Source organism: Myotis nattereri, assembly GCF_964212035.1.
Source record: "Myotis nattereri genome assembly, chromosome: 19".
Classification (NCBI taxonomy): Eukaryota; Metazoa; Chordata; class Mammalia; order Chiroptera; family Vespertilionidae; genus Myotis; species Myotis nattereri.
The window spans coordinates 12305614-12328703 of record NC_138095.1 but is presented as its reverse complement, the minus strand read 5'-3'; the positions used below and the strand labels follow the sequence as shown (position 1 = coordinate 12328703).

The 23090-nt window shown below is 58.7% G+C and overlaps 1 protein-coding gene across 4 annotated transcripts in view; it reads left to right on the top strand.

Annotated features, from left to right (window-relative positions):
• PITPNM2 (phosphatidylinositol transfer protein membrane associated 2) overlaps positions 1 to 23090 on the top strand; it is a 100742-nt gene that overhangs the window by 62948 nt on the left and 14704 nt on the right. For 2 of the 4 annotated variants that reach the window (XM_081113561.1, XM_081113562.1), the window contains 9 exons: positions 6538 to 6713; positions 12022 to 12236; positions 13776 to 13897; positions 16387 to 16614; positions 17847 to 18152; positions 19160 to 19255; positions 21794 to 21898; positions 22110 to 22180; positions 22435 to 22604. In XM_081113561.1, the coding sequence (XP_080969687.1) occupies positions 6636 to 6713; positions 12022 to 12236; positions 13776 to 13897; positions 16387 to 16614; positions 17847 to 18152; positions 19160 to 19255; positions 21794 to 21898; positions 22110 to 22180; positions 22435 to 22530 (1317 nt within the window). In that variant the 5' untranslated portion in view covers positions 6538 to 6635 and the 3' untranslated portion in view covers positions 22531 to 22604. Of the gene's footprint in view, positions 1 to 6104; positions 6454 to 6537; positions 6714 to 12021; positions 12237 to 13775; positions 13898 to 16386; positions 16615 to 17846; positions 18153 to 19159; positions 19256 to 21793; positions 21899 to 22109; positions 22181 to 22434; positions 22605 to 23090 lie in introns of those variants that run through there. The other 2 variants (XM_081113563.1, XM_081113564.1) reach the window with 2 other exon arrangements.

Here is a 23090-nt window from a genome sequence, read left to right as displayed (position 1 = left end):
ATATATATATATATATATATATATATATATATATATATATATATATATTTTAAAACCAACAAAAAAAAAAAAACCCATCATGTTACTAGTATATTGGGGACACTTGTAGACAAGGCAACTGGGGAGCCCCCGGCACCATCCCCTCCCCCCCTGCCTGAGTGTTTCTGTGGGGGAGGGCAGCAAGATGGGGGGCTTAGGAGTCTGGCAAGAAGCGGGGGGAGTCCCCGCCTGGGGCCTGCTGGAGGGCATGGGTCTGGTTTTGAAGGTGATCAGAGGACCCCGTCGCCTGAGCTCCCCTCGGAGCAGCGTCGGCTGGTGTGTGTGACGAATTTGCAAACAGGCGCGGGGCGCGGGACAGTGTGTACACAGGAGCCTGCTGTTCCTGCGAAGCTGCGGCAAGATGTCACCGAGCCGGCTTTTATTTTCGTCCCAGGGATTGTGTCTGTTTAGCACCCCGCCCGCCTGGCGCTGTGCAGGCAGGTGGGCCCGGCGGCGTATCCCCGCCTCCTGCCGGGAGAAGCCTTCGAGGTCGGGCGGACTCTGGCCCCGGCAGGCGGACTCAGGTTGGCGAGAAGCCCGGGCAGCCCCCAGGTTCGCAGAAAGTGCCCGTGTGTCGCGGTAAAGTCTCCGCGTGGGAGTGGGTGGCGTGTGTCCAGGATACTGGGCTTCGTGCCACCCGTGTCCGCCCTCCACAGCCGCGTCCTTCCCCGACCGGATCGCCTCCCCACGGCGCCCGTGGTCTCAGAACGTAGAGGGTGAGGTGTCAGGACGGCGAGCGAAAGGAACATCACCTCCTGGATTTGGAACCTTTCAGCGCCGTGTGATCTTGGGGTCGAGTGACATTGATCTTCGTGCCCTTGAGGAGAAAAACGCCAGGGAATGACACGCAGAGGTCAAAGGAAGGGACGTCGTCCTACAAGTAGTCGGGGCGTCCAGGGTTGTGAGTAACAGAAGCCCTGTCTGTGCTCCCAGGAGAAGGGGACCCGCCCGGGGAGCTCGTATCACCATGGGAGGAGGGACGATCGGGCAGCAGGCTCAGCAGCGGCCGGAGCTGCAGATCCAAATACCACCAGGACTTGCCTCCGCCCACCCCCTGCCCCCCTCAGAGCCATGGCACAAGGCACCAACCTCACCAAGGCACCGCATTGGGGCTCCCGGCTCCCAGAACTCCGAGAGGATCCGTGTGTGTTGCGTAAAGCCACCCGGGGGTGGGGCTTGGTGAGGGCAGCCCTGGGGAGCAAGTGCAAGTGCACGCTCCCCGACTGGGAGGAAGAACAGGCCAGAGAAAGGTGGCCAGAGGACCGCGAGCTGGGACCCGAGGGGTCTCAGAGGGGTGGGAACCAGGCTCGCGGGGAAGCAAAGAGAGATCTTCCCAGGAACAGCAGACCCTGAGCTGCGTCTCCCAGGATTTCTGCAAATAACCTCCGCAGAACACGAGCAGTCCGGAGTCAAAAATAACTCACCGGACGGAGGCGCAGATCAGCAGCCCGAGCCCGCGGGGCCAGCCGCACGCGAGGGCAGAGGCAGCCCAGCCCGCCGGCCTTCAGGTGCGGCAGCGTGTCGGCGCCGCGGATCCCACAGCCATGCTCGCTGCATGGGGACAAAGAAAGGCAGGAAAAGCGATGAAGCAAATTTGAAAAACAGCCACAGAGAATGTTCGCAGAATAGTCAGAGCTGGAGAGAGGACAGTAACTGGAAGCCAGAGAAGAGGCCGCCTGGAACACAGCCCTGGCGGGGAGATGGGGTGTGGGGGGTGTGGGGAGTGTGGGGGGCGGGCAGTGGCAGACAGGATGGGACGCACCGAGGAGCGCACCGAGCCTCCCTCTAAGGAGATTTCCAGAAAGGAAAGAGACAGATGAGCCAGAGGCCGAGGGTGGAGAGATCATCGCTGGGAGTTCCGGACCTGGCGACAGAGGCAGGGCCCTGGCCAGGTAGCTCAATTGGTTAGAGCGTCATCCCCGTACACTAAGGTGGTGGGTTCGATCTCCGGTCAAGACACATACAAGAAGCAACCAATGAATGCATGAATACGTGGAACAACGAATTGATGTGTCTCTCTCTCTCTCTCTCTCTCTCTCTCTCTCTCTCTCTCTCCAATCAATCAAGAGGCAGGAATGGAGAAGGGGAGAGAGTGCTGGAGACATCATTGAGATTCAGCTCACGAGAGATGCCTGATTCTCTGGGGTCCCCAGGCTGAGCGCTAGATTCCTGCCCCGCTCCCAGAACGCCCCGGGAGATGCCCAGCCCTTCCCCGTGACTCCTGTCCGACCTTGGTCAGGCCCTCCTGCCCATGAGTTGCCGATGGGCAGTTCCTGAGAAGGGAGGGGTCCTCATGCTAGGATAAGGTGACCCTGAGGGGCGGGCCTTGAGACTATTGAAAACGTTGTCCCAAAGCCCTCTGCCCGCACTGCCCAGCTCCCGGAGTGCCAGTCCTAGTGTTGTCCATGAGAACGTCACCGCTGGGCGCCGGGCAGTGCCCAGTCTGCGCAGCTGGACAGGCAGCCCCGCTCCCTCTGGTGCCTTCTCCTCCCACGTGATGCCCACGGAGCTTTCCAAGCCTGACCAGTGTTTGCTTTTCCTCTGTGCTTTTTTTCCTCCCTCCCGCCCTCCCGCCCTGGACAAGGCTGGCATCCATCATCAGCAGGAGGGTTTTTATGGGGCACTGAAGGGAAGCTAATAATTCTGAAAAGAAGGGCCAGTTCCCTGGGAAACTTTCCAGGCAGGCGGTGTTCTCCGGCCACCCTGGGAGGCCTGGCCACGCCGATCGCTTGCTCGCTCGCTCACTGAGGTTGAGCAAGACCCGGGCAGAGCTGTGCAGACATGAGTTTGCTTGGGCACACGCGTGTGCGCACCGCCCCTGGGGACCCTGGCCCGGCCTTTTGGCCCGGGATGCAGCGTGGCCTGCTGGCTGCCTTCTGAGTAGAGCATTTGGCCCTAATGTGGGTGGCCTGAGGCACCTGCACCCCCTCACCCCAGGGCGCAGTAGACCAGGCCCGGATCGCAGGCCAGAAAACGCAGGCTGTCATGCCTTCTGCCCGTGGCTCTGTGTGGCTTTGTCAAGTGACTCAGCCCCTCCAGCTTTCTCTTCCCGCCGGGCCCCACTGCTTCCCAGCACTGCCTCTCCGAGTGCGATCAACGGTAAATCGCGAGCGGCCACTCCAAGGTCGCCTGGGCCACCGCCCACGCCCCTATCTCATCAGGGCCCCGTGCCGCCGTGGGTAACAGGACACAGCCTCTGTCTGTCTGTCTGTCTGTCTGTCTGGGCTTGTGCCCCTGCACACACTCTCGGTGGGGAGGGCGGGGGGGGGGGGCTCGTCTGGCTGTGCGAACAGTTTGAGTCACAGATGCTGTCAGGGAGCCGGGGGTTGTTCCCGGGACGCAGCAGGGAGGGTGCGCTGTTCTTGGCGGCGCCTCTGCTCCGAGGAGCAGCTAACGGAGCAGTTTGCCGTCAGCACATTGGCTGCTCGGTGGCGGCGGTGGCGGCGTTTGCCTGGAGATGGGCTTGGGGATCCTTTGCCCTGGGGCAGGATGCTTTGCTCTCTGCACCTTAGCGATAAAAGCCCCCCCCCCCCGTGCTGTTTGGATTGGGGTGTTCCCAGCGGCGGGGGAGGTGGGGGGTGGGGTAGGGGGGTGTGCTAAGCCCTCCGGCTCGTCACACCTGCGAAATCCAGGCGTCATCTCCTCCTTTATAAACGGATGTTTGGACTGAAGTGGGGGTCCTCAGGGCCCAGCCGTCCACTGCCTTAAAGAGAAAGGTGAGCCCGGCCGGCGTGGCTCAGTGGTTGAGGTCACGGTTTGATTCCAGGTCAGGGCACATGCCCGGGTTGCAGGCTCGATCCCCAGTGGGTGGCCTGCAGGAGGCAGCTGATCAGTGATTCTTTCTCATCACTGATGTTTCTCTCTCTCTCTCTCCCTCTACCTTCCTCTCTGAAATCAATAAACAATAGATGTTTTTAAAGAAGATAAAGGTGAAGCTGCTCTGAGGGCAGGGATCCCCCGCTCCTTCCAGCTCAGACTTTCTCTGGGGGTAAGCCTGGTTCTGCGTTTACCCTCGGGGACAGAGAGGCAGCCGATGGGGTAACTTCATACACACACTCTCCTGCCCCACCCCCGGCCTGGCGGCTGGGCCCTGGGCTACCAAAAACGGCCCCTTTCCTCTCCCACAGACCTGCGGCCCCTCCGTACATCTGGAGCCCATTTCCTAGATGGATGGGAGCAGATGAAGTTCTTTCCCTGTTACCCACTCTGGCCCCTGATTGGGGACCAGCAGGTTTGGGAATTGGGGGGTGGAGGGAGCTGAGGAGAGACCACAGAAAGGCAGTAGGGGCGTTCCAGATGCCCCAGGGCCCCAGGAGCTGCGTGTGGCCCCGGGTTCCCTGCCATCAGCCCCCCACCCCACCCCCCTGTACTGCCAAGCCAGGGCAGGCTCCGCTGGCCCGCCTGGGAGCCGCTCCAGGCCTAATGGGCAGAACGCAGCCGAGTTGTGTTTGAACGTGTTCCGTCCTCATGGTCCCTGCATGGCCTCCCTCCTGAAGTCCGTCTGTGGCGTCAGGCCCCCGCCGATCGTGGAAACTCGGGTTCGGTTCTGTGCCCCCGATTCTCGTGCTTCCCTCCCAGGTAGGGCGTCTCACTGTGGCCTCCGCTGGAAAGACTTGTCTGCCCTTCCTGCCTGCTCCGTGCGCCCCCCCCCCCCCCCGCCCTTCGAGCCACACCCGGTAACCCACCCAGGGTCTTCTCCCCAGCCCCTCCAGCCTGGCCACCCACCCCTTTGAGCCAGAAGCTGTTTCTGCTGCCCGGACGTTGCCTTTTCCTTTTTAAAATATTTTTTTAATTAAATATGTTTTTATATTGACTTCAGAGAAGAAGGGAGAGGGAGAAAGAGATAGAAACATCAATGATGAGAAAGAATCATTGGTGGGCTGCCTCCTGCACACCCCACACTGGGGATCGAGCCCACAGCCCTGGCCTGTGGGGAGCAGGAATGGAGCTGTGGCCTCCTGGTTCATAGGTCACGCCTAGCCACGGAGCCACACCAGCTGAGCCGGACGTTGCCTTTTCCCTACGAGGCCCGGAGGGTCCCTGACGGCCTTGGGCTCCTGCCCTTGGTTCCGTGGATGGCACCACGCCTTCTCGGTCAGCTGCAGGCCTGTGCCCTCTCCTCCCTTTGTGGCTCTGGCTGGACAGGCTGGCTGCCTGAGGCCCAGGAGGGTGACCCCACCCCAAATCCAGGCCCGGGCTCCAGACACACCTTGCCCAGGGCGGATCCCTCCCCCGAGGACGGCCCCGGTGGCCACGCCCAGTGGCCTCCACTCTGACGTTGTCTGGGCTGCTGTTTCCTCAAAGACACTGGTGAACGGGGGTCCTTCGTAGGGTCGTGAACACAGGGCTTCGGGAGCCCACGGCTTTCCTAGAGACCTGGGCCAGGTGCCGTAATTGAGGCTCCGTCGAGGGTCTGTCCCTGTCCTCCTAGGAAGGGACCAGGGCCGTGGTGCGCACCGGTCACCCAGAGTCCTTGCCTGGCTTCCCTCATAGCAAGGCCTCTCAAGACTTCCTTTTTCTTTCCCCCTCTCCCTGTGCCAGGCCCCCAAGGCTGCCCTGTGCAGAGCAGTGAAAGATCGTTCTGTCTAGCCCCCCCCGCCTCGCGCCCCCCCCCCCCCACTCCAGCGGGGACGATGAAATGTGTGTCTGCCTCGCACACCCAGGCTGCCGGAATGAGCGTAATGAGATTGTCTGAGGGTTCAGCTGCCGGGCAGGCGAGGGGGGCTCGGGGGACAGGCAGACACAGCCTCTCCGCCTTTTGTCCTGAGGGTTGGAGTCTGCCCGGGGCCCCTTGCTTCGGCCTCAACCAGGAAGAAAGCAAGGGGGCCCCATCGTGCCCACCGGGGCCTGGCAAGGGGCCGTGTGTCCTTCGGACGGACGTGCGTGCCCTGGGTGCTCGGCTGTGTTTCCCTGATGGGGTTTGGGGTCTGCGGTGCAGGCGGGAAGCTGGGCCACACACAGGCCTGGACGCCTGCCTTCCAGCCCCTGCTCAGACCCTGACTGCCAGCCGGGTGCTGGTCGGAACTGGGCTGAGCGTTTATGTGCCGCCGGATGGGAGAATTTTGTGGGAGGTGAAATGAAAGATCCAAGAGATTAGGGAATTTGCTCACGGCCACAGCTTGGGAGGAGGTGAAAGATCGGGCTGACTCAAAGGCTATGATTTCTTTCTTATGTTTTTTTGTTTTTATTGATTTGAAGAGAGAGAAACATCAGTTGGCTGCCTCCTGCACGCCCCCTACTGGGGATCAAGCCTGCAACCCGGGCATATGCCCTGACCAGGAATCAAACCAGCGACCTCCTGGTGCACAGAATGACACTCCACCAACTGAGCCACACTGGAGGCTGGGGCAGGGGACTTGTTCGAGGTCACATGGTGGGCTCACGGCAGAACGGGGACCAGAACTCCAGCCTCAGGTGCAGGCCCCGCCCTTCCTCCGTGCTCTTGTTCCCATCAGTCTTTGCAGAAGGCGACTCACCTGTCCTTTCTCTCCCGCTCAGGGGTCCTCGGTGAGCCCTGTCATGGTTCTTTAAGGAGCCTCGTCGCCTAGAGGTCCCAACACGCAGTTCCCCGTCGCCGGGAAGGCGTGGACTCCAAGATGATCATAAAGGAGTATCGGATTCCTCTGCCGATGACCGTGGAGGAGTACCGCATCGCCCAGCTCTACATGATACAGGTGGGTCGGGGGCGGGGCCGGCCACGCCGGGCGCACACGCAGCCCTCCGCACCGTGCACTGGGTGGCGGTGTGGCCTTCGCGCACCATGTCTGCCCGCTGGGCTCCTGGTAAGTGTCTGGCCGCCAAGCATGGCCGCCGTGGGATGCCTGTGGCATGGATGGTCTTGCCAGCGCTGTATTCACGACATATAACATCCGTCATCTCACTGATCCCAGATGTTATTCTCGTGTTTAGTCAGCTCGGCTGCTGGAACAAAATACCCCAGACTCGGGGGCTGGAACAAGCGACTTGACTTGTCACCATTCTGGAGGCTGGGAAGTCCAAGGTCAAGGTGCTGACAGGCTGGGTGTCTGGGGAGGGCTCTCTTCTTGGCTTGCAGACAGTCACCTTCCTGCTGTGTCTTACATGGCAGAGAGGGGAGGGGCTCTCTGAGGTCTTTTTTGTTAAACTTTATCTTTATTGTTGAAAGTATTACAGATGTCCCCTTTGTTGTGGTGGTGGTGGTTTTTTTCCCATTGACCCCCTTCACCCCCTACCCACCCCTCCCAGGCCTTTGCCATTATTGTCTCTGTCCACGGGCTATGCATATCTGCATATAAATTCCCCAGTTAATCCCTCCCCGCTACCCCCCCCCCCATGGGGTCTCTTTTTATATGAACGCTAATCCCTGGTGGGGACAACACCCTGATGATCTAATCATCTCCCAAAGGCCTGGCCCCTTCACACCATCACATTGGAGGGCCAGCTTCAGCACATGCATTCGGAGGGGGTGGGGCACAGACATTCAGTCCAAAAAGCAAGCCATCCGACAGACAGGGAGGTGCAAGGCCCAGAGACGTTAACTGACTTGCTTGGGGGCCCACAGCCCGCCTCCCACCTCCCAGGTCCACCTCTTCTTACCCCCCCTGGGCCACCTGCGAAACAGTGGTGACCGCCACATGGCTGATTGACAGTGGCACATGAGTGTGAGGATGACAGCTCCCTGTGACGAGCCGGAGAATGCCACCCCACCCCAGACGGCTCCGGCCTCCCTCCTCGGTGCCTGAGCATCCTGGAACACGGGACCCACTGCTCATGGCCCAGATGGGACCACAGCTCTGTGCAGTCCCCATCCCAGCATCCCTGGCAGCCTCTTGGCCCAGCCGGACAGCTTCCCTCCCAGTTGAGGGTCTGATGGTAAACCTGCTCTGGGCTCCTCTGGGCGTGTGGATGCCTCGGTCCAGCCTCTGGCCATGCTAGCTCCCCCCCTCCCTCTTCCCCCCGCCCAGTCGCAGAATCATCACACAGGAGCCAGGGGAGCCCAGGCCGGCAGGGCCGCCACCTCCACCCCTGGGTTTGCTTGGTGGCTCCCACCCTTCAGCCCAGGTCTGGGGTGTTAGTTAGGAGCTCCCTGCAGAGCCCGGCCCCCAGCTCCCTCCCGGGAGGAGCTCGATGGGGCTGCTGGAGTGTGAGCGGCTCCCAGCGCGGGAAGCTTGACTGGGAAGAGGGCAGAGGCAAACGCGGCCTCTCTGGGGGGCAGTTTGCTCCAAACGGCTTCAGAAGCGCCACTCAATTCCCTCTTGAGCCACTTACCCCACAATTATTCCTCGAGAGCAGGGAGGGAGGAAGAGGCTCTCAGCCCCCCCAGCACCGAGTACCCTGGAAATCGCTCAGCCTGTGCGAGGCCCCGGCTGGTCCACCACAGCCGCTGTTTGTCCTGCGGCTCCGTAATGCCCACCCACACCAGGGGAGCCCCCGACTACAGCCTGCTGCCTCCAGACCCCTGGGGACTGACTTTCAGCTTCTAGAATATCCAAAGCTCTTTCAAACATTGAACCACCTCTACCTCTGGGCCCCTCAAAAACACCTGCCATCTTCACCCCTCTTTTGAGATTAAAAAAAATAATCTATTCATATATATATATACCCTATATAATAAGAGAGGGATATGCTAATTATCCCAGATATGCTAATTAGTCACGACCAGTATGCAAATTGACCATCACTCAAACACACAAGATAGCCGCCCCCGTGTGGTCAAAGATGGCTGGCAGGGGAGGGCAGTTGGGGGTGACCAGGCCTGCAGGGGAGGGCCATTGTGGGGGACTGGGCCTGCAGGGGAAGGCCATTGTGGGGGACCCGGCCTGCAGGGGAGGGCTATTTTGGGGGACCCGGCCTGCAGGGGAGGGCAGTTAGGGGTGACTGGCCTGGTCACCCCTAACTGTTCTCCCCTGCTGGCCCAATTACCCCCGATCCCACCATAGGGCATTCAGACATCCCTTGAAGGGTCCCAGATTGGAGAGGGTTGCAGGCTGGGCTGAGGGACCCCCCTCACCCAGTGCCCGAAATTATATATATAATTTATTTCAGAGAGGACAGGAGAGGGAGAGAGAGATAAAGGCATTAACAATGAGAGAGAATCATTGATTGCTGCCTCCTCAGCCCCCCACTGTGGATCAAGCTCACAAACTGGTCATGTGCCCTGACTAGGAATTGAACTGTGACCTCCCGGTTCATAGGTCAGTGCTCAACCACTGAGCCACACTGGCCTGACAGAAACTTCTATTCTTATGCCTCCCGTGTGATGTCTCCTATGGCCCGGGGGCTGCTCACACCCTCTCCCTCTTCCGAGCCCCACTCCTCCTGCTCCCACATTCGTCTCACCTGCATCTGGGCCTGAGTTCCCAGGGTCTCCATCCACCATGGGGGAGACAGACAAGCCCATTATCTCCACTGTGTGCAGGTTTCACGTGTGTGAACATAATCAGTCAGACCTCAGTAAAGCTGTTAACAAGATAAGTTAAACGCACCAGACTTTTCTGTGCCCGGCCTGGACCGAAGGCTGGGTGACACAGATGTACTGGGGATTGAGACCACAACTCGGGCATGTGCCTTGACCGGGAATCAAACCGTGACCTCCTGATTCATAGATCCACTGAGCCACACCTTCCGGGCACGTGTTCAAGGTTTTAAAAACAAACGAAAAGTTGGCCTGTCTGGCGAGAGCCTGCTCTCCTGGAAGAGGCCGGGCAAATGCTTAGCTCCCAGCGAGCCCTGGGCAGCACTTGGCCAGGACCCTGGACAGCGCTGGGAGCGCGGCCTGGGGGGCTTCTTGCTCTTTGCGGCTTCCCACCCCCTTCATTAGCCACCCACCTGGGAGCCTCCTGTTTCTGAAGGATCCTGGCCTCCTGGGGTCTGTGCTTTGCCCGCACCAGGCCCAAGATGGCTCAGCCCCTCCTGTGCGGCCTCAGGCCCCGGGGAGGGAGAGGGCAGGGTTCTCCAGCCAGCCTGCGCCCGCAAAGCTGGCAGGGTCACAGGTGTGTGCGTGTGAGCATGCGCACACCTGCTGTTCAGGAAGCTGACCGAAGGTAGCCTTGGCGGTGCCATCACGTCACCATGGAAACAGATGCCGGGCTTAAAGTCACGAGCATCTCAACCTCGAGGTTTTCTGCATAAGCAGAAACCTGAGCTTTTGAACACCGGCCAGGACGTTGGTGCCGAGAGAGGCTCAGAGGTGACCCGGGCGTCCTACCTAGCCCAGGCAGGGGCACCGAGGCCCCTCCCTACTCCCCACTCCCCACAGGTGATCTGCCTGAAGTCTGAGAGAGAGCAGGAGACAGGATTGGTTTTGGCGTGTGTGTGTGTGTGTTGTCGTATCCTAGCTTCATTGAGATGGAAGTCACGCACCAACCAAGTCACATGTTTACCGTGTACAGTGTAGTGGTTTTCATTATGTTATGAAACCACAATCAATTTAGAGCATTTTCAGCTCCTGAAAAAGCAGTCATTTTCCGTTCCCAGCCCCCCATCCCTGGGCAACCAATAATCTGCTTCCTGACTCTGTGGGCTTGCCCATTCCGGATGTTTCGTAGAAATAGGATCACACGGTGTGTGGCCTTTTGTGTCCGGCTTTTCTCACTCAGCATCATGTTTTCAAGGTTCATCCACGTTGTAGCAGGTGCCAGTATTTCATTTTTATGGATGAATCATAGTCCATTGTATGGATATAATTTGTGGATACTTTGTTGTTGTTGTTCATCCTCACCCGAGGATATTTTTCCCATTGATGTTTAGAAAGAGTGAGTGGCAGGAAGGGAGGGAGGGGGAGAGAGAGAGAAACATCGATGTGAGAGAGACACATCGATTGGTTGCCTCCAGCACATGCCCTGACCGGGGCCGGGGATCAAACCTGCGACCCAGGTACGTGCCCTTGACTGGGAATCGAACCCATGACCCTTCGGTGCACCACACTGACCAGAGCTGTTTACCCATTTTTCAGTTCGTGGAGATCTGGGTTGGTTCCGCCTCCTGGCTGTTGTGACTGGTGCTGCTATGCACATGGGTGTCCAAGTTCGTGTGCTGACCCATGTTTTCATTTCCTCGGATGTATACCTGGGAGTGGAACTGCTGAGCCATGTGGGAACTCTGTCCACCTTTTTGAGGAGCCGCCACACGATTTTCCACGACGACTGTACCATTTTGCGTTCCCACCAGCAGTGCATGACGGTTCCAATGTCTCCACATCCTCACCAACACTTGCTAATCGTTTGGCTTCTTAGCCATCCTAATGGGCGTGAAGGGGTATCTCATTGTAGATTTGATTGCCATTTCCCTGATGACTAGAGGGCTGAAGCATCTTCTCATGGGCTTGTTGGCCATTTGCGTATTTTTTTTTTGAGAAATGACTATTCAAGCCCTTCGTGCATTTTTGAATTGGGTTATTTCCTTCTTTGTTGTTGAGTCATAAGAGTTTTTAATATGTTTTGTATACACAGTCCTTATCAGATATATTATTTACAAAAAATGTTCTCCCATTCGGTGGGTTGCCTTCCTCTTTCTTCTTAGTGTCCTGTGAGGCACAAAAGTTTTACATTTTTTATGGAATCCATTTTATCTATTTTACCTTTGGTTGCTTGTGCTTAAGAAACCATTGTGAGATCCAAGATGATGAAGACTTGCCCCCTCTATCTTCTTCTAAAACTTTTATAATTTTAGGTCTTTGAACCATTTGAGTTCATCTTTATGTGTGGTGTGAGGTAGGGGTCCAGCTTCATTCTTTTCCATGTGGAGAGCCAATTGTCCCAGCACCATTTGAAAAGACTATTCTTTCCCCATTGAGTGGTCTTGGCATCCTTGTTGAAAATTAATATATATAGTTTGCAGATACAGGTACATGGGTTTCCTTCTAGACTCCTGCCTCTCCTACATAGATCTGCCTATCGTAGGCTCCTCCTCCGACTCAGCTCTCTGGGGCTTGGCCACCTGAGCCCCTTCCCTTCTGCAGAGCACTGTGGCCCCCACACATGGACGGTGCCTTTGTTCCCACAGAAGAAGAGCCGCAACGAGACATATGGCGAAGGCAGCGGCGTGGAGATCCTGGAGAACAGGCCATACACGGACGGCCCAGGCGGCTCCGGACAGTACACACACAAGGTGTACCACGTGGGCAGGCACATTCCCAGCTGGTTCCGCTCCATCCTGCCCAAGGCGGCCCTGCGGGTGGTGGAGGAGTCCTGGAACGCCTACCCCTACACGCGAACCAGGTGAGCAGGGAGGTGCCCTGCGGCATAGATCCCGGGAGCAGCCCTCCAGGTAGGCTCAGCCCCTGCACCCCAGGCTTCCGGGGAGCTGAGCCTCTATTCCAGGTAGGGGCGCCCTGAAGGTCCCCTAGGGTCCCCTGCAGGAAACAGGCAGAAGACGGGTGTCAGGGAGGGAGGCCTGGAAGGCATGAGTTCAGCAAGGTCCAGTTGAGATCCCCTTGCCATCTGGGAGCTCAGGGAATACAAACTAAACCTTCAGGTTCACCTGAGAATTGGGGACAGTCACCAGCTGGGAAGAAGCATGACCTGAGGGTAGACCAGATGGCCCAGATTCCCTCCAACCCCGAGACCCTCAGCTACGTGCCATGTTGAACTGGGGTCTCCTTTAGATCCCCCGGTAGGAGGTTCTTCACTCTGTGCCCCCACCTCACCCAGTGTATCCGAGCACCACTGGGTTCGACCAGACAGGGTGCGCCCAGCTGGCTGCCCACCTGCTATGCAGATAGGGTCCCCACGAGTCTCCTGGGCTCCCTTCCCCGTCCTGGGTGAGGGCCCGGAGCTTGCCCGAGGATCCATGGAGGCCGTTCCTCCTCCCAACACACTTTCCTCCTCTGAGCTCAACCCCAGCCAAGAGAGAAGGGCTGGCCCGGACTGTATGGCTCAGTGGTTGAGTGTTGACCCATGAACTAGGAGGTCAGGGTTCAATTCCCAGTCAGGGCACATGCCTGGGTTGCAGGCTTGGTCCCCAGTAGGGGGCGTGCAGGAGGCAGCCGATCAATGATTCTCTGTCATCATTGATGTTTCTCTCTCCCTCTCCCTCTCCCTTCCTCTCTGAAATCAATAAAAACATTTTTATTTTTATTTTTATTTTTTTATTTTTTTTAAATGTATTTTATTGATTTTTTACAGAGAGGAAGGGAGAGAGATAGAGAATTAGAAACATCAATCAGCTGCCTCCTGCACATCTCCTACTGGGGATGTGCCTGCAACCCAGGTACATGCCCTTGACCGGAATCGAACCGGGGACCTTTCAGTCTGCAGGCCGACGCTCTATCCACTGAGCCAAACCGGTTTCGGCAATAAAAACATTTTTAAAAAGAGCGGAGGGCTGTTCCCTTGTTACCAGACCTGACTCCTTGTGGGACAGCGGGCAGGGGGTGGCATGTGCCTCGGAGCGCTTGTCCCTTTCCGCCCACTCGGCAGTAGGCTGCGGTAGTTGTACCTGCGTCTGCACCACGCCTTACACACGGGGACCTGGACACAGGGCTTCCAGCAGCTTCCTGCCACATCTCTCTCTTCCCCTAAACCCACCCCTGCCCCCGCCTGGCCTGGGCTATCCCTGGGACGAGGGGAAGGTCCAGGAGGTGGACAAGACAGATGAGTCCCGTCCACCTCTCCAGCCTCCTTCCACCTGGGTCTCCTGCCCCGTGGGTCCGGCAGGCCCTGGCCCGGCCACCCCACGCCCACACCCTCCACCCCCGGGTTAGGGTTAGGGATAGAGTCAGGGTTAGGGTCCTGATGGGTGCTTTTCTTCCCCCACAGATTCACTTGCCCTTTTGTGGAGAAATTCTCCATTGACATTGAGACCTTTTATAAAACCGATGCCGGAGAAAACCCCAACGTGTTCAGCCTGTCGCCCGTGGAAAGGAGCCAGCTGGTGATCGGTAACGTCCACCATGACGCTCCCACGCTGGGGAGGTGTTGGGGTTCCCTGCCCGTGGGCTCCTGTCCTGGGTCTTGAGCAAGCATGGGAGGGGGCACCAGGGGAGACAGGGTAGCCTTCCTGGCCCCATTTTTCTGACATGTACGCTGAGGCTTAGTGCCTTTTACACCCTGAGCCCCGCCCCTCCTTCCCTTCGAGGTGTCCCCACCCGTGTGTGCTCAGTGGGCGGGGCAGGGCCGTGTCCCCTACATGGCAGGCGGCCTCTACCCCTCTCCCCTCCAGGTGACTGGGCCCCGCAGCGAAGGGCCCCATTGGTTAAATCTATTTTCCCAAGAGAGGCCAGAAATCAGAATTTTCATGTTGGCAACTAATGAAAAAGCTCTGTAAATAAACTCACGCTGGCCAAACATACATCTGTGGGGCCGACACAGCCCAGCAGCCACCACTCGGGAACCCCGGGTTCCAGGCCCAGGAGCACGTCACGTGGAGGTGGGTCGGGCAGGTGCTCGGCCGGAGGTGGCTGCTCGCGCCCCAGGAGCGAACTCCCAGGCCGCCTCTCTCGTGGGTGTGAAGGGCTTTGTCCCTGAGAACAGCCCTCCATGGGCCCCACTGGGGCCTGGAAGCTGTTACTTTGCTGGGGCTGCTGGAACACAGTGCCACAGACCGGGGGTTGAGGGGGCGCGGCTTACACCGGAAGTTTATTGCCTCGGAGCCCTGGAGCCAGGAGCCCAAGGTCGAGGTGTGCCCGGGCTGGGTGCCTCCGGGGCCAGCGAGGTAGGCTCTGCGCCAGGCCTCTCTCCTGCTGGCTGACCCCTATGTTCCTGCTTGTAAACGCATCGCCCCAATCTCCGCCGTCATCTCTGCATGGCGTTCTCCCCGCGGCGGCGAGTCAGGTCCAAATGTCCCCTTTTTTATAAGGACACTAGTCATGTTGGATCAGGGCCACCCTAATGACCTCATTTTCATTTGATTACATCTTTGGAGGCCCTGTGTCCAAATAAGGCCATATTCTGAGCTCCTGGGGGTCAGGACTCTAGCATATGAACTTGAGGGGGTGGAGGGGCGCGCGTTCTACCCAGAAATACCCATAACAGGAGGGAAGGCCCCAGCACGACGCGGGCCCTCTGGCAGCTCCGCGGGCTCCCTCCACAGGCCCCTGCATGGCCCCTGCTCCCAGCATCCCCGTGTGGCCTTTCTGCCCGAGCCGGCTGGGCATACGGTCTGATCCAGGCAGGAGGTTTTTTATTTGTTTTTTAAAAAATATTTTTTATATATATATATAATTTTTAAAATTTATTTCAGAGAGGAAGGGAGAGGGAGAGAGAGATAGAAACATCAGTGATGAGAGAGAATCATTGATTGGCTGCCTCCTGCACGCCCCCTACTGGGGATTGAGCCGGAAACCCAGGCATGTGCCCTGACTGGGAATCGAACTGTGACCTCCTGGTTCATAGGTCAATGCTCAGCCACCGAGCCACACCGGCCAGACCAGACTTTCATTCCCTTCCCCCGGCCCCTATGCTGTAGCATTTGGCGCTCCGGCCCCTCACTGCTTCTGGTGGAGCTCACGTCTGCATCTGCAACCCACAGCCCAGACCCGGTGCCCACGTTCCAGGGAGATGAGACAGCCCGGGCCTCACTGGGGCAGAGCCCCCCGCATGCCATCCTCCCCACACGCCTCTGAGCCACACACCCTGTCCCGCCCCTTCTCAGCACCTGTGTCCTGGCCCTGCTAACCCATGAGCCTTAGGAGCCAGCAGATCGGTGATTCTGAGGCAGGTGACAGGCAGCATGGCTCTTGTCCCTTCCCAGAGTCACTGCCATTGCTCTTATCACCCTCCAGCCCCCAGTCCCATTACCCCGATGCCCAGCCTGTGGCATCTGCTACCTCCTGTCAGGACTATCCTGGGTCCTTGAATTGGCTCCTCCTGTCTCCTCCCTTCAGTCTGGGCAGGTTTCTACGGCCCCCCTGCCTTCAGACTGTATATAATGCCACCTGTGCCCCAGGGCACCACCCACGCACTTAGCCTGGCCAGTAATGCTGCAGATCCAACCGCGCCCTCCTCACCTCTCCCCACGGGGACCCCCTAGTGCCCCCCATCCCCCACTCGGCCAATCAGTGCTGCTGGGACAGTCTCAGCCTCCCAGGGCTCCTGTGGCTGAAAGGCCCCTTTCGGGAAGCTTTACCTGGCTGCCTCTCTACCCACCCGCACCCCCTCCCACACCCCCTGTGCGTCTCCGGTCATTGGTAGAATGCACACGATGCGTGGGGGTTGCTGAAAGGACTTGAAAAGGCCACAAGGAAAGCCATAGGCCTCGCCGTCAGGAGAGCCCGAGGCCAGAGTGGCCCCGAGCAGCATTCTCACTCTGGCCCTCCGAGGCCCAGCCCCCGCAAGGATTCAGGAGCGGCAGGGACACGGGGAGGAGAAGGGACAGGAAAGGGTGGATGTCAGGGTGGAAGTGACCACTCACCCTGAGGATCTCCCGCAGACTTCATCGACATCGTCAAGGATCCCGTGCCCCCCAACGAGTATAGGACGGAAGAGGACCCCAAGCTGTTCCACTCCATCAAGACCCAGCGGGGGCCCCTGTCGGACAACTGGATCCAGGAGTACAAGCAGCAGGTGTTCCCCATCATGTGCGCCTACAAGCTGTGCAAGGTGGAGTTCCGCTACTGGGGCATGCAGTCCAAGATCGAGAGGTTCATCCACGACACCGGTGAGCCTGGCGCCGGCCGCCCTCCTCCCCACCTGTGTCCCACCTGTGTCCCCGCCTGCGTCCCCGCCTGCGTCCCCACCTGTGTCCCCGCCTGCATCCCTGCCTGCAACCCCACCTGTGTCCCCGCCTGCAACCCCGCCTGCGTCCCCGCCTGCCACCCCACCTGTGTCCCCGCCTGCAACCCCACCTGCGTCCCCACCTGCAACCCCACCTGCGTCCCCATCTGTGTCCCCACCTGCAACCCCACCTGCATCCCCACCTGCATCCCTGCCTGCAACCCCACCTGCAGCTCTCTGCTCCCTGACAGGGGTGTGGACTGGATGCTTATGTCTCCTTAATGGGTTTTTAACCAGCTTTATTGAGGCCTATATTTTATATACCACACTCTTCGCTGGTTGTAAGAGGATGGTTCAATAAATTTTAGTCTATTCTAGAACATTCCAACACCTCAGAGTCTTTTGTTCCTGCTCACTGTCACCGCCCCACTCCCACCCCAATCCTAGGCAACCCCCATCTGCTTTCTGTCTCTGTGTTTTCTTTTATTATTTTTATACCCTAAAAGCTATCTTAGTTTATAGGTATCTATATCCTGTTAGAAAAGGGAGGACCAAGCCTGGCTCAGTGGTTGAGTGTAGGTCGACCTATGAACCAGAAGGTCAGGGTTCGATTTCTGGTCAGGGCACATGCCTGGGTTTCAGGCTCCATCCCCAGTGGGGGGCGTGCAGGAGGCAGCTGATCAGTGATTCTCTCTCATCATTGATGTTTCTCTCTCTCCCTCTCCCTTCCTCTCTGAAATCAATAAATATATATATATATATATATATATTTTTTTTTTTTTTTAAGAAAAGAAAAGGGAGGACTAAGCTGCTTTGACCTTGAACTTGATTTTCCCTGGGAAAGTCGACGGGAAAGGATGCCAGGCGCTGAGACTAGACTCTCGGGAAGTCCTCTTCCAGCGTTCCCCACCCCTCCAGGGCAGAAATCCCCCCAAATTCAGAGTGGCTTCTGAGCAGACGCATTACTGTGGGAGGCCATCTGTGAGCCAAACCCCACACTCACAGGGGGGGAAACTGAGGCACAGGGACAGTGATTTGCTGGAGGCTACACTGTGACCTGCAACATGGGGCACCCCCCAGCCCCGAGCCCGGCCCGTGGGGCCTCTGTGGCCCAAATGACGCCCCCTCTGTCTCTGTCCCCCTGCCGCCTCCGTCTCTGCCCCCCGCCCGCCCCAGGCCTGCGGAAGGTGATGGTCCGGGCGCACCGGCAGGCCTGGTGCTGGCAGGACGAGTGGTACGGGCTGAGCATGGAGAACATCCGGGAGCTGGAGAAGGAGGCGCAGCTCATGCTGTCCCGGAAGATGGCCCAGTTCAAGGAGCACGAGGAGGAGGCCGACGAGCTGTCCAAGGGCGAAGCCAGCCAGGACCACACCCCCGGGGAGCCCGCCCAGCCCTGCAGCAGCGGGGAGCCCCTGGCCGGCCGCGGCCTGAAGAAGCAGTGGTCCACGTCCTCCAAGTCATCGCGGTCATCCAAGCGGGGAGGTGAGCCGCCCCAGCCCCGGTGCGGGTCCCTGCCCTCGGCTGGCCCCCCGTAACAGCCCTCAGCCCCCTGAGGCAGCCCTCAGCCCCCCGAGGCAGCCCCAGGCCACTGCCAGGTAATGCCAGCTCTGGGAAGGGACTCTTGCTTTCGGACCTTGTGGGCCACAGCTGCCCGGAATTAGAACCAATTGCCTGCTGGTAGGAGAAGGCCAGGGCGCCCCACACCCCTCTAGCGGGTTCCCCCAGACTCACCTCCACAGCCCGGGCAAGACAGGCTGTTTATGTGGGAACCCCCTCCCAGCCTCTCCCGGGACCCAGCGGCTGCAGCTCTGAGGAGCCAGGGTACCAGGAAGAGAGGGGGCCTGGGGGGGCCCCACGCAGCACAATGAGGGGGGGCTCTGCACCTGAGGGACCAGACCCACATTCTGGGCCAGGCCGAGGGGCGAGAAGGCTTCAGACCCGAGAAAGGCCTTTCTCAAGGGAACTGTTGTGGGCATACTGTGGCGATTTTGAAAAACAAGGCATCTCATATAAAGTCAGGAGACCCCCCTGCAGAGCGGCTCTTCCCACACCAGGCGTGTCTGTCCTGTGCAGAGGGTCCGTGGAAATGTACACGTGGACACACTTATGTCCTCCCCTCCTGCCTCGGCCCTGGCAGCTGTGCCTCCGGAGAATTTAAGGAGCAGCACCGGGCCGGCCCAGGGCAGAGGGCCAGGGAGGACCCAGCCCGTGTGACTGCCCGCCTGGCCGTACCCCCATACCCTCCCACCGCCATGTCCTCCCCCAGACGGGGACGTGGCTGCATTGCGGCTGGTGGGCTGGGAGGGGGCGGTTTTCAAAGTCCCAGGAGCTTCCACCAAGAGGAGTCAGGGCCGCCGGCCCTTCTTCTCTCACACCCTTCTCCTCCGAGCCCTCCTGCCCTCGCTCCGGCACCTCACACCCGCCTGCCTTCTGTCCCCAGCCCCGTCCGCTGGGTGGTCGGTCGGTCAGTCGGGGGTTTTGCCTTCCAGCCAGCCCTTCCCGCCACAGCATCTCAGAGTGGAGGATGCAGAGTATCGCCCGGGACTCAGACGAGAGCTCGGAGGATGAGTTCTTCGATGCGCACGGTAGGCGGGCTCCTGGGTGGCTCTGGGGGGACACCTCCCACGAGAGATCTGGGGGTCTGGTCTGAAAGAGTTGGGGTGTGTGGGTCCGAGTGGCACTTATCTATGCACAGTCCTGGATGAGCAGCATGGGACCGAGGATGAGAGGCTGAGTGAAGTCACCCGCGGTCTCAGGCTCACCCCAACTAGAGGTCAGGATGTGCCTGGTCTGGCAGGGAGGGACCATGCTCTCAGACCCCCCAGAAATGGACCTGGGATCAGAAGGAGGCTTTTTTCCTTGTGTGAATTTGTTTCCATAAGAAGTTTCATAAAAGCCTACCTTCTTATAATTTCCTGATTTTTTTTTTGCAATGATCTTTTTTATTTTTTTTTCATCTGATGGAAAAACTTTAGAAAATGCAGACAAGCAGAAAATGCGGGAAGTGCCCATTTTCCCACGAATCCTAAAATAAGCACAGTGAGCACGCAGCCACCCGAGCCGGGAGAAGCCGACACAAAACCCTCGCTCGCCTCAGCCCCCGGCCCCTCCTCCGAGGAGATACAGAGTGTGGGACAGGTGTGGGAGGCGGGTTTCCAGTTTGCAGGTGACAAGCAGGACACAGGCTCAGAGAGGGACAGGGACTTGCCTCCAGACACACAGCAGGGCAGAGGCAGGACCAGAGCCTTGTCCGGCCACCTCCTCAGCTTGACGTGGGCTGAGGAGCCACCTAATTATGGCATCTTTTTAAAAATATATTTTTTATTGATTTCAGAGAGAAAGGGAGAGGGAGAGAGAGAGAAACATCAATGATGAGAGAGAATCATTGATTGCTGCCTCCTGCACGCCCCCTACTGGGGATCAAGCCTGCAGCCCCAGGATTCGACCTGGTTCATAGGGTGACGCTCAACCACTGAGCCACACTGGCTGGGCCAATTATGGGATCTTAGTTAACTGGCCGCGAGGGAAAGAGCTTGTGGGGGTGGGGGGGTGTCCAGGCAAAAGGTAGTTGCCTGGTTTGGCCTTGGGGGAGGGGCCTGCCTCTGCCCTGGGGTCTCCCGAGGGTGGGGGAGGGTGTTTGCTAGTCTCACCCCTGAGCCTGGCCTGGCTGTGTCCCTGACGTGAGGAGAGAACCCAGCTCCTGTAGAAACTTTAGAAAAAGCCCGAAAAGAGAGGAGGCAGTCAGGCCGGGAGATGCCAGAGCGGCAGTGCCCTGGGGCAGCCGGCCCCACGTGACCCTCACAGGGCGGGGGAGGGTCTCGGGCGGGAGCTCTCCGAAAGGCAGAGAGGGGAGTCGGGTGGAATGAATCGCTCACAGCTGCGCTTCTCGCTGAGCTGTATTGTGTGGACGTGGGAAACGGTCAGGAAGGCAGCTGATGGGCCGAGAAACAAAGGGTGGCCCTTCCAGACGGCGCACAGGGTCCAGGCATAAAACGCACGCACTTTGAAAGCCGGATGCTGAGTGAAAGACCAGACTCTAACAGCCACGGGCTCTATGGCCCATCTGTAGGAACTGTCCAGAGCAGGCGCGTCCAGTCCAGAGAGACAGAAAGCAGGGTGGTGTGGCCGGGGCTGGAGGAGGGGGGAAGGGGAATGACTATTAAAGGGGACAGGGTTTCCTTTCATTGATGAAAGTGTTCTGGAGCCCGGCCGGTGTGGCTCAGTGGTTGAGTGTCAACTTCGAACCAGGAGGTCGCTGGTTCGATTCCCGGTCAGAGCACATGCCCTGACTGCAGGCTGGATCCCCAGTGTGGGGCGTGCAGGAGGCCGCAGATCAGTGTTTCTGTCTCTTTATCCCTCTCCCTTCCTCTCTCTCTGAAATTAATAAAAACATATTAATATTTAAATAGAAGGTCTCGCCTTAAAAAAAAAGAAAGAAGAGAAAATGTTCTGGAACTAGATCGAGATGATGGTTGCACAGCGCTGTGAATGCACTAAATGCTCCTTTTTAAATAGCAGCTTTTATGATATGTGAATGTTACAATTTTTGTTTTGTTTTTTTTGGTATTGTTTTTAAATTCTTTATTGTTGAAAGTATTACATATGTCTCCCTTTCCCCCCATTGACCTCTCCCAGTCTGCTCCCGCCTACCACAATTTTTAAAAAATGTCAGGCAGCCCTAGCCGGTTTGGCTCAGTGGATAGAGCGTCAGCCTGGAGACTGAAGGGTCCTGGGTTCGATTCCGGTCAAGGGCACATGCTTGGGTTGCAGGCTCGGGATCCCCAGTAGGGGGCCTGCAGGAGGCAACTGATCAATGATTCTCTCTCATCATTGATGTTTCTATCTCTCTCTCCTTCTCCCTTCCTCTCTGAAATCAATAAAAATATATTTAAAAAAATAAATCAAAGGTCAGGCAGCAGCCCCATGGGCGTGCGGCCATGGGTCCGTCTGTTAAGGGAGGGGGGGAGCAGAACCCGGCACGGAGCAGCACACGGGCCAGAGAAACGTGGGCGACCCGGAGCCACCACTCCCAGGCCCCCCACCTGCGGGAACAGGCCTCCCAGCGCCCCGGCCCCCAGTCCCTGTTCCCCAACAGCATGCCGAGCCCCCTCTCTCCTCCCCAGAGGACCTGTCCGACTCAGAGGAAACCTTCCCCAAGGACATCACCAAGTGGAACTCCAATGACCTCATGGACAAGATCGAAAGCCCCGAGCTGGAGGACACCCAGGGTAGCTGGCTGTGTGCTGCAGGGCCTGGGAGGGCGGGGTGGGGGGCACGTGCAAGGCCCCCCTCTGACCCAGCTCCTGAGCCTGGGGACAAGGTGGGGTGAGGGAAACCCTGGGCCCCGCCTGTTACCCTCACAGCCTCTGTCTGGTGGGCCTGGGGCTGGCCAGTTGCCCCTCTGCTCAGAGGACCCCCCCCCCCACTTCTGTGTTGCAGACGGGCTATACCGTCAGACCACCCCCGAGTTCAGGGTGGCCTCCAGCGTGGAGCAGCTGAACACCATCGAGGTGGGTGCCCAGGTGGCAGAGGGCAGGGGCTGTGCTGCTGGTGGTCCCCAGAGCTGCCAGGGGGAGCGGGCAGGGCTCAAAGGACTGAAGGCAGGACTTGGCGCCCACAGCTTCCCTCACGTCCCCACTGGCCTGGGCCCCCGCCCCCTCTGACGGTCCCCCCGAGAACGGGCAGGGATGGTAGGCAGCCTCTGAGGAAGGACCTGACCCAGCTCCTTCCCTGGAAAGTAAAATGAGAAACTTGTAAATTCCAGACCAAACATAAGACCACCCTGTGCTCAGCCTGCCTGCATTTCCTGAAGAAAAAAAGATGGAAGGGGAGGAAGCGAAAGCCATCTAGGCAGAAGTGATGTGGCCGGCGGCCGCCACCCCGCTGGGGACGGGCGGCGCTCTCAGTGCCCAATAAAGCTGTGCCCGCAGAGTGCCTGTGTCTGCTTTGGGGGTTCTTTGCACGGAGCTCAGGCCCCTCCCGTTCCACCCGTGGGTGGTCAGAGCTGTTTGCACTTCGGGCCGGAGCCCGGCCCAGCGGGGCTGTCACTCGCTGCGGCCACCACCCTGCTCTGGCCTCAAGCTGCCCAAGGTGCAGACGGTCCCTGGGGACGGGGACCCCTGGGGAGTTTGGATGGGTTTGGGGGGGAAGGAATTTCCATGCTACCCTCCCCTGCTTTGGGGGTTTTCTGCTCTGAGGTTTTAAGTCCGATGGGTTTTTCTAGAAAAGTTACCGGGGTGTCGATTTCCAATTGCTGGTTCATGGCGATCAAGCAGACGGAGCCCCCTCCCCAGCCACGTGGCTCACAGCTCTGACGCCCCGGGAGGGGCAGAAGGGGCCGTGCTCGAGATCGGCCGGGGGTGTGCCTTGCGGCCCAGCACGGTTCTGGGCACCGCCACCCAAAGCCAGATCCCCTTGCCG